The 15,189-nt window shown below is 35.0% G+C and overlaps 2 protein-coding genes across 2 annotated transcripts; both read right to left on the bottom strand.

Moving 5' to 3' along the window:
* Positions 1-4,811: 4,811 nt before the first annotated feature.
* Positions 4,812-6,856, bottom strand: LOC112800686 (uncharacterized). The gene is made up of 2 exons (XM_025843049.2): positions 6,242-6,856; positions 4,812-5,379 (listed from the first exon to the last, which is right to left on the bottom strand). The coding sequence occupies exons 1-2, from the start codon at positions 6,685-6,687 to the stop codon at positions 4,899-4,901; spliced, it is 927 nt and encodes a 308-aa protein (XP_025698834.1). The 5' UTR covers positions 6,688-6,856; the 3' UTR covers positions 4,812-4,898.
* A 5,294-nt stretch (positions 6,857-12,150) lies between these two features.
* Positions 12,151-12,717, bottom strand: LOC140181000 (uncharacterized). The gene has a single exon (XM_072223139.1). It carries the CDS (start codon positions 12,715-12,717, stop codon positions 12,151-12,153), a length of 567 nt encoding a protein of 188 aa, XP_072079240.1.
* Between the last annotated feature and the right edge of the window lie 2,472 nt (positions 12,718-15,189).

Genomic DNA, 15,189 nt, shown 5'->3' with positions numbered 1-15,189 from the left:
GACCATAGCTTGCTTCATACTAACAATCTCCGTGGGATCGACCCTTACTCGCGTAAGGTTTATTACTTGGACGACCCAGTGCACTTGCTGGTTAGTTGTGCGAAGTTGTGTAATGCCATGGTATTGAACACCAAGTTTTTGGGGTTCATGACCGAGGATTATGAGAGTTGTGAAAAGTATTGTTCACAATTTCGCGCTACCAAGTTTTTGGCGCCGTTGCCGGGGATTGTTCAAGTTTTGAGCAAGCTTTTGGTCCGGTAACACCAGTGCACTTGCTGGTTAGTTGTGCGAAGTTGTGTTAATGCCATGGTATTGAACACCAAGTTTTTGGGGTTCATGACCGGGGATTATGAGAGTTGTGAAAAGTATTGTTCACAATTTCGCGCACCATGTTTTTGGCGCCGTTGCCGGGGATTGTTCAGTTCGGACAACTGACGGTTCATCTTGTTGCTTAGATTAGGTATTTATTTTTTTTCCGAAATTCTTGAAGAAAAATTCTAGAGTTTCATGATGATTTGTTGAAGTCTGGCTGGCTGAGAAGCCATGTCTAATCTCATTGGACCGAGGTTTCAACTTATCATCACAAGAGCTTGTTGATTTTTATCAATCTTGCTTTTGGAGCAGTGATCTGCTAAGGCTTGGCTGGCCATTGGCCATGTCTAGTGTTTTGGACCGAAGCTTTCTTTGAAAGCTTGGCTGGCTGTGAAGCCATGTCTAATTCCTGGACCGGAGTCTTAGACTAGCATTGCACTGATTCCTGGAATTCTCATTAAGAATTTTGATATCTTTTTCCACTTAATTTTCGAAAAAGCACAAAAAAATCAAAAAATCATAAAAACCAAAAATATTTCTTGTTTGAGTCTAGTGTTTCATTTTAAGTTTGGTGTCAATTATATGCATCCATTCATGTGTCTTAAGGATCTTCAAGTTGTTCTTGATGATTTTCGTGCTCTGATCTTTAAATTCAATTGACTTGAGTGTTTTGTGTGTCTCATATGCATTCTCATTTTGTTAGTGTCAGTGGTATACAAACTGCTAAGTTTGGTGTCTTGCATGCATTGTTATTTGATTTTAGTTGCATTTTGATTTATCCTTATTATTAAAAATCCAAAAATATTTGTAATTTGTGTCTTTTCAAGTCAATAATACAGAAGAATTGAAGATTCAGAACATTCAGTAGAGGAATTGCACAGAAAAATTAGAATAATTAGCATCATAACAGTCCAAATAATCCACACAAATTGAAAAATAAATTAAATTCCAACTCTGAGAACATAAAAACATAGGCAAATATATACAAGTTACTCTAATCCTAATATGAACCTGAACAGAAATTAAAAATAAAAATTAATCAAACCAACTAACTAAACAAAATCAACTAATACAACAATATCAATCAAACTAAACAGAAATTAGAAACAAAAATGAAGTTAAAACCTGGAACAGAGCAAGCAGAAACTGAACAGAAGAGGTGATAAAAATTTAGCTGAGCAAAGTAGCTGCAATGGTCAACTAGGAGGTAGTCCCGGTGGCAATGGCTTGCCGGAAGTGGGTTGATGAGAGGGTTATGAAGGTGAGAATAGAAGAAGAAAAGAAGAAGGAAAGGAGGAAGGTGGCTGGCGGTGACGGTGGCTCGCCGACAAAATAGAGGTGATGAAAATTGATGGTGGATGGTGATGGTGAGAAGAAGAGAAAAAACTGGTGTTGTGTGTGTTTTGTGAAAGTTAGGGCTCGCATCAGAAGTTATGTATTTTTGACTTTGTGCGTACGCATCTACCATGTGACGCACGACTTGGGCAAAATTGGGGGTTGTGCGTGTGCATGTGTTTCAAAAACAAGGGCTTGAAACATTTGAAATTATGTGTACACCCAGTACTCGCACAATGCCCGCACAAAAACACTTTCATTTTGGTTTTGCATCGTGCATACGCATAGTACTTGCACGATACTCGCACAAAAATACTTTCATTATGGTTTGGTGTTAGTGCGTACGCATGAATCATGTGCGTATGATATGGCACTTTTTGGAGAATGATGCATACGCATGGGTTATGTATGCATACGCGTGATTGCAATTAGCAATCTTTGCTCCTTTTCATCAAATAAAACCTTATGACCACATAACAAACAACCAAAACAATGGAAAACACTTCGAAAACTTAATTCCACCAATAAAATCTAAGAAATACAACTAAGAAGAAATGGAAAACTAGTAATGAACTTTATACAAAGAGGAAAAAGTAGAAGATCATACTATGGTAGGGTGTCTCCCACCTAGCAGTTTTCTTTAACATCCTTAAGTTGGATGAGCATAAAGCTCAATCCTTTACATTGGGAGGATCCTCTAAGAGGTGAACCTCTAATTCCTTGTTGTTCTTGGGGTTAGCATGGTGATATAGCCTGAGTTTATGCCCATTCACCTTAAAAGTATTCTCACTTAATGGATGATGCAAACGAACCATACCATAGGACTCAACCTTTTTCACTTTTTATGGGCCATCCCACTTTGATCTCATCTTTTCTAGCATTAACCTCAACCTTGAATTATAGAGTAGTACCAAATTACTACTTCTGAATTTCTTTCGCCGAATGTTCCGATCATGCATTGCCTTGATTTTTTTCAGATCCTGACATTCTCATATACCTCCAGTCTCAGGAACTCTAATTCCTCCAACTGCAATTTTTTCTCCACACCCGCCTTCTGCAGGCCCATATTGCACTCCTTTACCCCCCAGTAGGCCTTGTGCTCAATTTAACAGAAAGATGGCAAGCTTTGCCGTAAATCAACCGAAATAGAACCATTCCTGTTGGTGTCTTGTATGCAGTTCAGTAGGCCCACAATGCATTTCCTAGCCTTGCACTATAATCTTTCCTTTGGGGTTTTACCATCTTTTTCAGACTCCTCTTGATTTCACAGTTTGAAACCACAACTTGGCCTAAGGATGATAAGTAATAGCAACTTTATGAATCACATCATACTTTCTCATCAGCACCTTCAAATTCCTATTACAAAAATGAATTTCTTGGTCACCCACGAATTCTCGTGGTGACCCATAACGTCATAACGATAAATGAGGTTGTTCCTCACAAAGGAAGCAACCTAGTTAGCATCATCAGTTCGGATTGGAACTACTTCCACAGTTCCACCTATTTTGACACATAATCAATAGCTAACAAAATGTCTAAGAACCCATTTGAGTTCGGAAATGGCTCCATAAAGTCAATATCCTATACATAAAAAATTTTGCAAAACAAGATTAGTTGGTGGGACATTTCATCCCTTTGGGATGCATTTCCAAACTTTTTGCATTGATGGCAACTTTGGCAAATTTGATTTGCATCTTTGAACAATGTTAGCCACCAAAATTCACAATCCAAAACTAAGAAACTAAGAAATCAAAACTAAGAGCATATTAAGAAATCAAAACCTCTTTCTTCTATTAAGGTCAGATTAAGAAATCAAAACCAAAAATTGAAAAAGTAATTCTTCAGCTTCTAAACTTCATATAAGAAACTAAGAGCATAATCTTACTCTTTGTATTAATTAGTGCGCAGTACAAAACCAAAAGAATAGTAATAGCATCATAATTCAAACATAATGTAGAGATACTGAAACTTCAATTAAAATTAAATCATACTTAGATCCAATATTTAAACAACTTCCTGTTCATGAATCACAAAACAATGCAACTATATATGGCAAGAGTTGTGTACATTGTTTGATGACTTCATCTTGACTTACTAACTGTTGTTACATTTGTAACATGAGAAGGAAACCGATGTTGGAAGCAAATCAGCTAAGAACCAAGACAGCGAGATCCGAATGAATGAACTGTTGAATGAAGAGGAATGATCATCTATTTGAATGGAGGGACTTATATGTTCAATTTTTAAAGAGGCAAAGAACTTAAAAACATTTTTAAATGGTCAGAAATAAAAAGATGTGCTAAACAAAAGTTCATAGACATATTTATCCCTTTTTTATAATTATATGTTGATATTTCCATACACTTATAATACGATATTTATTTTTAATTAATTAATTAAGTCATTTAGCAATTTAGTTGTTTTAGTTACTTATGAGGATTTTCAATCAACTAAGCAAAGAGTGCGGCAACAGTTACATAAATAATTCAAATTGGCCAAAAATGGTATATGAAGTGTAACTATCAGTTAACATAAAATGTTTATAAATAAATCTTAGACTAATATTGTAAAAGAGTTTAGTTCTTTTGAAAAATATTTAAAAACTCAAAAAATTCTTAACCCTTTAGTATTACAGAATAAAAATAAAAAATTTTAAGTAATTTTTTTTGAATTCAAACACTTACATTGTAATTTATTTTTTTCCTGTTTTATTAATAATTTTTTTTTATTTTTACGCGTTCTTTTATTTTGTGTCTATCTTTTCTTCTTCATTATTTCTTTAATGTAAAATAGTAATATAAAATTTTTTTATTTGTTTAAAAAAAAGCCGGTGCATGCTCTTGAAATGTGCTCCACCAAAGAAGAAGGAAATCCGAAAAATTTTATTTATAATAATTACAATTTATATAAAGAAAATTACAACTGAGCAGTTGTAATTGTTTTTGAAAAATATATTAAATGTGCTTAAAAAATATAGAAAAATTTCTCTTTATTTTACTCCTTCATTTATTGTTTTTTCCTTTTCCTATCTTTAAATTTGATGAAAGTGAAATGGTACGGTCATGCACATGCACCCAATTCTTTTCTTATCTAAATAAACAAAAATATATTATTGCAAGTTGAAACAACGTAACATTTCTAAAACACAAAAGAGACAGAACAAGTTCAGAAAACTTCTTACACCGTATGAGAGATCTTATTCATTATATATTCTCAACACTATATTATGCCTCAATTAATACCCTGGAAAACTAGTAGTACTGGCCGTTGATCTTGTTGGTGTTCATGTTGAACTTGCTGACGTCACCAACACATGCGTTCTTGAACAAGCCAACATCAGTGACCCCACGAATCAATTTGTAGCCGCGGCTCCTGAACTGATCCGGACCGTCGAATGGCATAGCGAAGCCAGCCAAGTAGGGCCCACCGCCCTCTTTCCTCTTCATTCCTAAGACGGTGCTCTCAATCTTCCTCATCATCTCTTTCACCTTTTCATTTCTGGGATCGTGCATGCACCCAACACTTGCACTCAGATCCAACGGTCCAACCATAATGCCATCAACCCCATCAACGGCTGCAATCCCTTCTACGTTATCCACTCCCTCTGCAGTCTCTACCTGGCACAGAATCAACAAATCTTTCTCGTACTTCTTTGCGTAGCTTTCATCAATACCAAACCTTGACGCCCTTACAATCGGCGTTGCCACTCCACGAACTCCATTTGGAGGGTACCTGTCATAATTTGTATGTAATATTATTAGTTTAGTAGTTCAGCAATATATTCATATTTCAATTTGATATATGTATATACTAAAAATTGAGTAGCTAATAAACTATTATATTGAAAGGTATGGATATTGATGTTCATAAATAAAATTTGATTATTCGATAAATGGTTATTTTACTAAAACTATGTAAATAATATGTATATAAATATATAATAATTATTTTTATTAAATAACTTTTTATGTTTATAGAATATTTAAAATCACCTCTTTTTTATAAATATATCTATGTAACTTGTTATGATTAATAAAAATATTTTTTGTATACTAAAATTAGTTAATAAAATTAGTTATTATATATTTGTGTATAAATATATATATATTATTTTATTTATTTTTAATGTGTATTTTATATTTTAATATATTTTATATAAATAATTGATTTTAGTATATATTTAACATAATTATAAAATTAATCACTTTATTATTGTAACTCTTTTGTCGATATTATTTTTGTAAATAAATATATGTGTTATTTAATTTATTTTTAATGTATATTTTTTAATATATATTATATGTCAATAGTGGATTTGAAAATTCAGTTTTACTATGTAATTAACGTGGTTGAAAAATAATATATGATTTTGCTAGAGTTAACTAGGAGTGAAACCAATTTTAACCATTTAATTAAAAAATAAATTTATTACAAAACAAAATAAAAAATAAATTTTCACTACTCTATTTTATCGAATTTCAATCGATTAGAGTAGTGAGGGTTGTTTTCTTTTCTTTTTTCGAAATGGACCTATTTTTTCAACTAGTTGACTACATTTCGTAGCGGGATCAAAACGGTAATTATTGACTTATACCTGCAATAGGAGACGGCCTTCTTGGCTGATTCGGGGCCATCAACGAGGGGGAAGATAATGCCTTGAGGACCAAGGTCGAGCACTTTCTTGACCCACACGTGCGAAAGCTCCGGCACACGAACGATGACCGGTGTGTTGGCCGCAGTGAGTGCATGGATGCATCGCAGGCCTTCAGAGATGCCTCCGAAGCCGTGTTCGAGGTCAAGGATAACGAAGTCATAGCCAGACCATCCTGCTATCTCAACCATCGTCGGGCAGAAGCTAAGAAATGACATACCGTACAAGCAATCACCGTCTTGGAGGCGAGCTTTGATTGATTTTCGTTCCGTGGTGACGATGGTATCTTTTTCGGTTTCATATACGGCATGGTTATTACCATTGGTGTAACCGTGGTTATTACCATTGTCGTTCCCGTTGCCGTTGATGATGTGGTTGATGGTTTCCATTTTATTTGATGATGAAGAAGATAACTAGTCAACTAATTAATAAGACTTGCTAGGTAGCTAGCCTTTGTTGATTTTGCTAAGTGATGAAAGCTAGCTAGCTATCCAGCCAAGCTTATTAGCTTATAACTCTATTGAGGCTTGGCTACTTGTGATGGTGACGAAAAGTGTGTGAGGGTGGGTTCTTTTTATAGTGGGAAACTGGGTATAATAATGAAGGGGGAAATAGCCAAAGAGGTTGTTGTTGTATTGAGAGCTTGGTATGGGGTTGCATGCATGCATGCTCATTGTGGTGGATGGACTCCTCAGAAATCATAATATTGATTATTGGTCGTGCCTTCTTTTTTGTGGCTTCAATATAGGGCAGTGAGCGAGGGTCTACGATTGAAATCCGTATATGATATTATCCCTGCTTGCTGAAACGAATTGAAGAGGAGCATGTGTTAGCCCATTGTTGATTATTCTGAAGCTTTAATTATTGTGGGCAGGTACTGATGATCCATGATTGCATTTGGGCAGTCATATCATTGATTCAATTACTAACAGGATAACATCCGTTATATTGGCCAGCAACTCCATTATTGATGATAAAATAAAGGGGCAATAGTCATTTTAAAGTCTCAAATTCACTCAATTTTGATTAAAAAAAAAATGCACCGTATTTCCTAGCGTATTTTAAAAACCCTTGCAATTGAGCGTATTTTTTTTATAGTATACATTGGGCTTTAGCAACGCTAAATTTTACATCGTCTTAAAATTATTGTCTTAAATAGTTTTAGTTAAATAACGATTTTTTATAGTGTTACTGTTGACTTCAATTTTTCTTTATTTTATAGCAACAAACTAAAATCCTTCTCTTTCACCATTTTAAAAAAACAATTTTATAATCGTTACCATTATTTGTTTTTAAGCAACGATTTTTTATTGTTGTTTAAATAATTGTACAAAAAAAATGTATAAAAAACTCTTGCCAAAATGTTACACTTTAAAATCGTTCTATTAGATGGTCTTAAACAACGTTTTTACAGTGTTGCTGTTAAAGTTCAATTTTTTTATTATGTTATAGCAATAAAATAAAACCGTTATCTTTGACTATTTTAAAGAACAGTTTTATAACTATTAGAATAATTTTTATCAAACAATAATTTTATAATATTATTTAAATAATTATACAAATTAAAAGATACATATAAAATAAGGTTTAATTATTCTGTTGGTTCTTATAGTTTTGTGAAATTTTCAGTTAGGTTTCTATAATTTTATTTAATTGGGTCTCTGCACCATTTTTTTTAATTAAGTCTCTCTTGGCAGTAATTGACTTAATTTTATAGAGACCCAACTAAAAAAAATTGGTACAGGAACTCAAATAAAAGGAGAAAAAAAAGTGTAAGGACCCAATTAAAAAAAATTTGGTAAAAAGATTCAATTAAAAGAAAAAAAAGTACAGGAACCTAATTAAAAATTTCGTAAAATTATAAGGACCAACAGAGTAATTAAACCTAAAAATAATTATAAATAATCATACAAATTTAAACAATTTTTTCTATAAATACTAAATATATGGAATACTCAAAAACTATTGTTATAAATATATAACAAATATTATTTTTCAAAAAAACAAAATTAAAATGAATTTATAATAAATATATAACAAATATTATTTTTGAAAAAAAATTAAAATAAATTTATAATAAATATTATATATTTTTTGTTTCCCTCTAAACCCTAACATAACCAAATTTGGAGGAACTCTCTTCACAACAAAATTGATCAGTCTTGCTCCCTCCCTCTACTAGCCCTACCCAACCTTAACTCACACCAATTTGTAACGACTCGAGTTTTTAGAAAGTTAAATTTAATATATTTATGCAGAATTTTATTTTTAAAAAATTATTTTATTAAAAATAATTAAATATATACTTTGAATCTAAAGTAATTAGGAGTAATATGTCATTTTTATAATAATTGAAATTTAAATTAATTAAAATTTTTATATAATATTTATTATAATTGGATATTTAGTATATTTAAAATTATAATTTCGGTAATTAAAAAATAAAAAGAAACTATATAATTTTATTTAAGTAACTTTTATGATGAACAATTTATAATTTAATTCGAGTTTTTTATTTTTAGAAAATAATCTATTAAGAATGATTAAATTATTTTTTATAAATATTTTGAATTTAAATTAATTAATATTTTTGTATAATTTTATTATAATTGATTATTTTATATAATTTGAAATTAAAATTCTAGTAATAAAAAAATAATAAAAAGATATTATACGATTTAATTTAGATAATTGACATTTTGGATTTTAAACTGTACTTGATAAATCGTAATTAATATGTTTTTTTTATAATGTAAATTAAAAATAATTACTTTTACTGATCATTTTGATGTTCTTAAATATTTTTATATAGAGTATATTTGATTTTAAAATTATTATTCTATTTACTAATTTTATCAAAATATCTATTTTATCCATATTCTTTTATAAAAACTTAACTTTAACCATAAATTCCCAAATTAAATCAGAAACCCTAATTCTCAAATTGAGAAACTCTAACCCTAGAACCCCACCTCTTCTGAGAAACGAGAAACGTAGAGAGAAGAGACAAAGCTAAACACTGCGAGGAAGAAGAAGGGAAAGAGGGAGAAGAGCCCGCCGGCGTCGCACCTCACCGTTGTGGAGCCCATCACACGCGTCGCTGCGATCATGGCACCATCAATCTGAACTGTGCGAGGGAGAGAGCTACCGCTGTGGAAAACGCGATGGAGGAGAGGACACTGCCAGCTCTGTCGCGCCTGGTCGCTGTCGAGCTCGCCGTCGAAGACACCACTGTCGTCATTATCAAACCCTAGCCGTCACAGTCGCCGTCAACGCTGTAGCAAAGAAGGAGGAAGGATGCGCAAATAGAAGAGGGAGAAGGAAGATGCAAAGCCATCGTCGTTTCTGCTCAGGGTTGTCGCTGCCGATTGGTTTCGCCGCTGCTGAAGATGACGCGTCCGAGAGAGAGAGAGAGAGAGAGAGAGAGAGAGAGAGAGAGAGAGAGAGAGAGAGAGAGAGAGAACTAGGGGGAGTGACGCACAAAGGATGCTTTGATGGAGAAGGAGGAGAAGGAGGCTGTCTCATCGCCAATTATTAGAAGTTGCTACTGTTGATAGGATGAACAGAACATGAAGAGGGAGGAAAAGCTCGCAGAGGAGAGGGAGGTTTTACCACCGCACCGCTGGTCGCCGGGGAACACCGCCATTGACGCCGGAAAATACCACTATTGGAGCCATTATCCTTGCTCGGCCCCTGTTTCTGCTGCTGTTTACGCTGGCTCAGCCACTGCCGCCACAACCCATCTCGGATTTCTTCTAATTTCGACACCCGGAGGTAGGAGATTTATTTAACCATTTTAATTTATGAATGTCATTAAAGTTTAGTGAGTAATTGCAAATAATTTATAAATGCCTTGTGTGATTAATTGGTAGAAATAAGCTTGGTATGAGGTTGTAAAATTTGGATTAATTTGGTATTGAGATGATATTCTAGTGTTTCAATTAGTTTATTAAGTTTAGGCTATGGCTGTGAATGTGACTGATTTTGTTGTTGTGAGTGATTAATTGACAAGATTAATTTTGGTTTGAGGCTATAACTAATATTGGTTTTCTGATTTTGATGAAATTGTTGAAATTCTGATTTTATGTGATTGTGTTGAATTGGTTGAGTTATGGCTATATTGTGATTATTGAGAATAAGTGCTTGCTGTTAATTTTAGTTATCTGATATAACGGAATGGCTGTAAAATTGACTTGTGACTGGTTGAAATTGGTTTGGGAGGTTATTGAAGGATTATAACTTAAAGGATCAAACGGTTCTTGATAATTTGATTTTCTGAAATAATATAGTAACTTTAAGAGTATATAAACAATCTTGTAATGGCTTGAATTACGCGTGGTTAAATTCTGAATGAATTAGGATAAGTCTAGTTGATTGAGTTTAATTTTTAAAGGATTCTATGATCTGTGAAAATTAGTTATGAATTGATGAGATTGAAGTTGGATTGATGGATTACGTGAGAATTGTAGAGTATGATTGAATTGTTAATTATTGTGAATTGTAAATTATTGATTGATTGAGAATCTTCTGTTTGATAATTATTGAGGAAAGGGCTGGTGAATTGTGGAGATAGAGGGATGGGTGGCTAAGTTCGAGTTTTAGGGAAGGTGTTGCCGAAATTTTATAAAAGTTGAGGTTTTGTTTGAAATGTTATTTTATAAAAATTGGATTTAGGAAATTATATAATTTGATTTTGATTTATTGAGAAAAGAATAAATTATGTTTTGATTATGAATTATTGAGAAAAAGATTTTGTTTTGAGTTTTATTTATTATATTTTGAGTTTGATTTATTAAGGAAAGGGTTATACTATTTTCAGTTCGATTTATGTAAAAAAGAATTATGTTTTGATTTTAATTTATTTAAGAAAAAGAATTATGTTATAAAGTCAATTTAAATAAGAAAAGATTTATCTTTTAGGGCTTGTTTGATGATGGTTAGCAATTGTTTATAAAATTAAAAAGTGAATATTCTTCTAAAGTGTTAATGTTAGAAGTATCACATTCTAGATGATGATTCCTGGGCATGAGTATATTACAAGTATCACATCTCTCAAGGATAAGGTCTTTAAATAATTTATAAATGTGAGACATTCCTCACCAAAAACTAGTTTTGGGGTTGAATTAGGGTTACTCAATCTAACAAATGAAATAAACTACTTGTATCTAATTTAACGTAAATTGATTTGATTTGTTTTTAGGGGACAAGGGCTCGTGTGGTGGACAAGGACTTTGCACCAAAGGTACCAAGTTGAATATCTTATCAAAGTTTCTAATAATATCATATGTTAAAGACAATAGTGTTATGCATATCATTGGTTTTGTGTTTGGATTGAAATTCACAACACAAAATTCAAATTTAGTGTAGCAAGGCTTAGGAAAAATAGAAGAAGGTATGAGATATACAATTGATTATTATAAATGCAAATTACAGCAGTAACACTCCCTTTCTTCGAGTCCAGGGAACGGATTTGGATCTTCTAAAGTTTGAATTTCACTTTAGAGAGTAAAGTTTGATCTTCTACCATTGAATAGTTTCTCTTTCATATTTATTCTTGGTCCCACCTATGAAATCAATGGTGAGAGATCACACTTTGCTCTCTAAAGTGAAATTCAAACTTTAGAGGATCCAAATCCCCAGGGAACGGACTCCACCTCTAACAAACTGATTCTCTTTTTTTTTTTCATTCTATTCCCCCCACTTCTTCTATATCCCACTGAATTGTAACTAACTCTCCTGCTACATTCCTAGTGTACTCCTAGTGTACTCTCACCCTCACTTTTTCATATGGTAGTTCTTAGCCCAAACAGGGGTCTTCCTTTCTCTTCCACTCTTAATTGGGCCTTTCTCTATTACTCCTTTATTTGAGACTTCAGAACCTTCACTTGAATTGGGTTGTTGAATTGGTTTGGATCCGAGTCAGTGCTTGCAACAATTATCCTGTCCCCGACAATGACCTTTTCCTCAAGGTCAAGATCTGAAAATAACCTCTGTAACTCTTCTCTATCTACCCAAGTTGTCTCTTCTCTGAGTGTTCCCTCCCAATCCACCAACACTTGCTCAATTGATTTATCTTCTCTCATCACCGTGCGTTTCGTAATAATTGCTGAAGGCAGCGGTTGGAAGGTAGCAGGCGCTGTCGCCAGAACAGGGGATGTGGTTGGTGGCTCACCGTGAAACTCTTTCAGAATTGAAACATGGAACACCGGGTGGATGGTGCCATCGGTAGGCAGCTCCAACCGGTATGCGAGCTTACCTACTCGTCGCTGGACCCGATATGGGCCAAAAAATCGCCGCCCCAGCTTTGGGTGTTCACCATGGAACAAGGAGATTTGCCGGTATGATTTTAATTTGAGCAAAACCCAGTCTCCTTCCTTAAACTCCCTATCACAACGGTGCTTGTTTGCTTGATTTTTCATAAAAATTCATGCTTGATGCAGGTAAAAACCCAGTTCATCATTGAGAATCTCCCTTGTGCACAGAAACTAATCTACTTCTAGAACTGGGGAAGATCCAGGAATGTAGCCAGGGGATAAATTCATGGGAAATCCATGTTGAGTCTCGTGAGGGGTCATTTGAATGGCCGTGTGGAAGGAGCTATTGTAGCAAAACTCTGCCCAAGGTAAAAATGAGGCCCAGAGTTGGGGTCGTGAATGTGTGAAGGCACGAAGATATTGTTCCAATGAATGGTTAGTAACTTCGGTTTGCCCATCGCTTTGAGGATGATAGGCAGTACTATAGTGCAGTTGTGTACCACTAAATTCGAATAAGCTACACCAGAACCTGTTGAGAAATAAGAGATCACGATCTAAAACTATGATTGAAGGAAACACATGAAGCTTAACCATCGAAGCAATGAAAATCTTAGCCACCAAAGAAGCGGTAAACCGAGTATGCAGGGCCTCAAAGTGTGTCGTCTTACTAAAACGATCCACCACCACCATGATTGCGGAATATCCCGAAGATTTTGGAAGTTGCACAATAAAATCCATGGAGATTTCTATCCATGGTCCCCTCAGAACAGGTAACGGGTGGAGCAGCCCCTGTGGTTTAGAAGGACTATATTTTGTTGATTGACAAATTGTACATTCTTGAATAAACTTGTGAATATCCCTTCGCAGGCCAGGCAAAAAGAAAGCACTGCCCAATGCCTTAAACGTCTTGAGCTCTCCGGTGTGTCCCGCCATGGGTGTATTGTGGAACTCCTTAAGTAATTGAGACCATAGACCATTAAAATTAGGAACCCAGAGTCTACCTTTGTACATCAACAATCCTTCCTGAAAATGAAAGTCAGGAGGCAGAGTTCCCTCTTTGAATTGACTAATAAGGAGTTGGGTCTCTTGATCCTCTACGGTGGCATGCAAGAGGGAGGGTAAGAACGATGATTGTACCGTTGAAAATGCTTGAAAGCTTGTAACCTCAACATCCTCATCCTGTCGCGATAGCGCATTAGCAGCATGATTAGTCTTGCCCGAGCGAAATACTACCTCTAAGTAATATTCCAACAACTTGGTGAGATAAAACTGTTGATCCGGGGTTAACACCACCTGATTCATAAGCTCCCGCAAGCCTTTGTGGTCTATCTTGATGTAGAATCGGCGCCCCAACAAGTAATGGCGCCATTTAGCGATAGCTTGGGTAATGGCATAGAGTTCCCGCACATGAGCCAAAGCCACCTGCAGTCTACTATTGAGCTTCTTGCTGAAACATGCGATAGGGTGTCCTTGTTGAGACAACACTGCTCCAATTCCTTGGATGAGCCATCAGTTTCTACAATGAAGGGAAGACTAAAATTGGGCAACGCAAGGACCGGTGTTTGTGTTAGAACCAACTTTAAACTCTCAAAGGCACCATCAGCAACTTGAACCTAATGAAAGTTGTTACGTTTTAGTAGTTCAGTAAGAAGGGCAGCAAGATGTGCATAACTAGCCACAAATCTACGGTAATACCCGATTAGACCAAGGAACCCCCGAAGTTGTTTTAAGGTCGTTGGCCTTGGCCATTCCACTATTGTCTTAATCTTGGAGGTATCTACCTGGACACCCTCTTTGGTAACCACATGCCCAAGATACTCAACATGTTCTTGACAAAAAGCACATTTGGAGAATTTGTCCACAAAGTGATGCTATTGCAACACACTAAGAGCAATTCTGAGGTGAACAAGGTGTTCCTCTTTGGATCTGCTATAAACCCAGATATAATCAAAGAAAACCACAATGAACTTTCGAAGGTGGGGTTTGAACACTTTGTTCATCGTGGCTTGAAATGTGGATGGGACATTGGTAAGGCCGAAAGGCATCACGACAAATTCATAGTGTCCAAGGTGTGTCTGAAATGCTGTTTTGTGAATGTCCTCATCCCGTACTCGAATCTGATGATAACTGAAGCGTAAATCAATTTTGGAAAAATAGGCATCACCGTATAGCTCATCTAAAACTTCATCAATAGTGGGAATGGGAAACTTATCTTCGATTGTAATGGCATTGAGGGCGCGATAGTCCACACAAAACTGCCAACTACCATCCTTCTTCCGCACTAGCAACACCGGGCTGGAAAAAGCACTGTGACTTTCCCTAATCACCCCTGCCTGCATCATCTCCTCTACCAGCTTTTCAATCTCCTCCTTTTGAAAATGTGGGTACCGATAGGGCCGGACATTCATTGGATTAGTTTCGGGCAGCAAGTGAATTTGATGCTCAATTTCTCTTTGTGGAGGTAATTGTGTTGGCTCCTTGAATACTTCTTGAAACTCATCTAGTAACAGTTGCACCTCTTCATCTTGTGCACTCAGTTCTGTTGTAGGCATCGATTCAATCACACACAGATGCAAAAATGAGGCAATTACATCTGCTGACACCATCTTTTTGAGGACTCGGTTCCCTACTACCCCC

The sequence above is a fragment of the Arachis hypogaea genome, chromosome 1 (assembly GCF_003086295.3).
Source record: "Arachis hypogaea cultivar Tifrunner chromosome 1, arahy.Tifrunner.gnm2.J5K5, whole genome shotgun sequence".
NCBI lineage: Eukaryota > Viridiplantae > Streptophyta > Magnoliopsida > Fabales > Fabaceae > Arachis > Arachis hypogaea.
The sequence above is the reverse complement of the archived record's forward strand: the minus strand, read 5'-3'. Positions and strand labels throughout refer to the sequence as shown.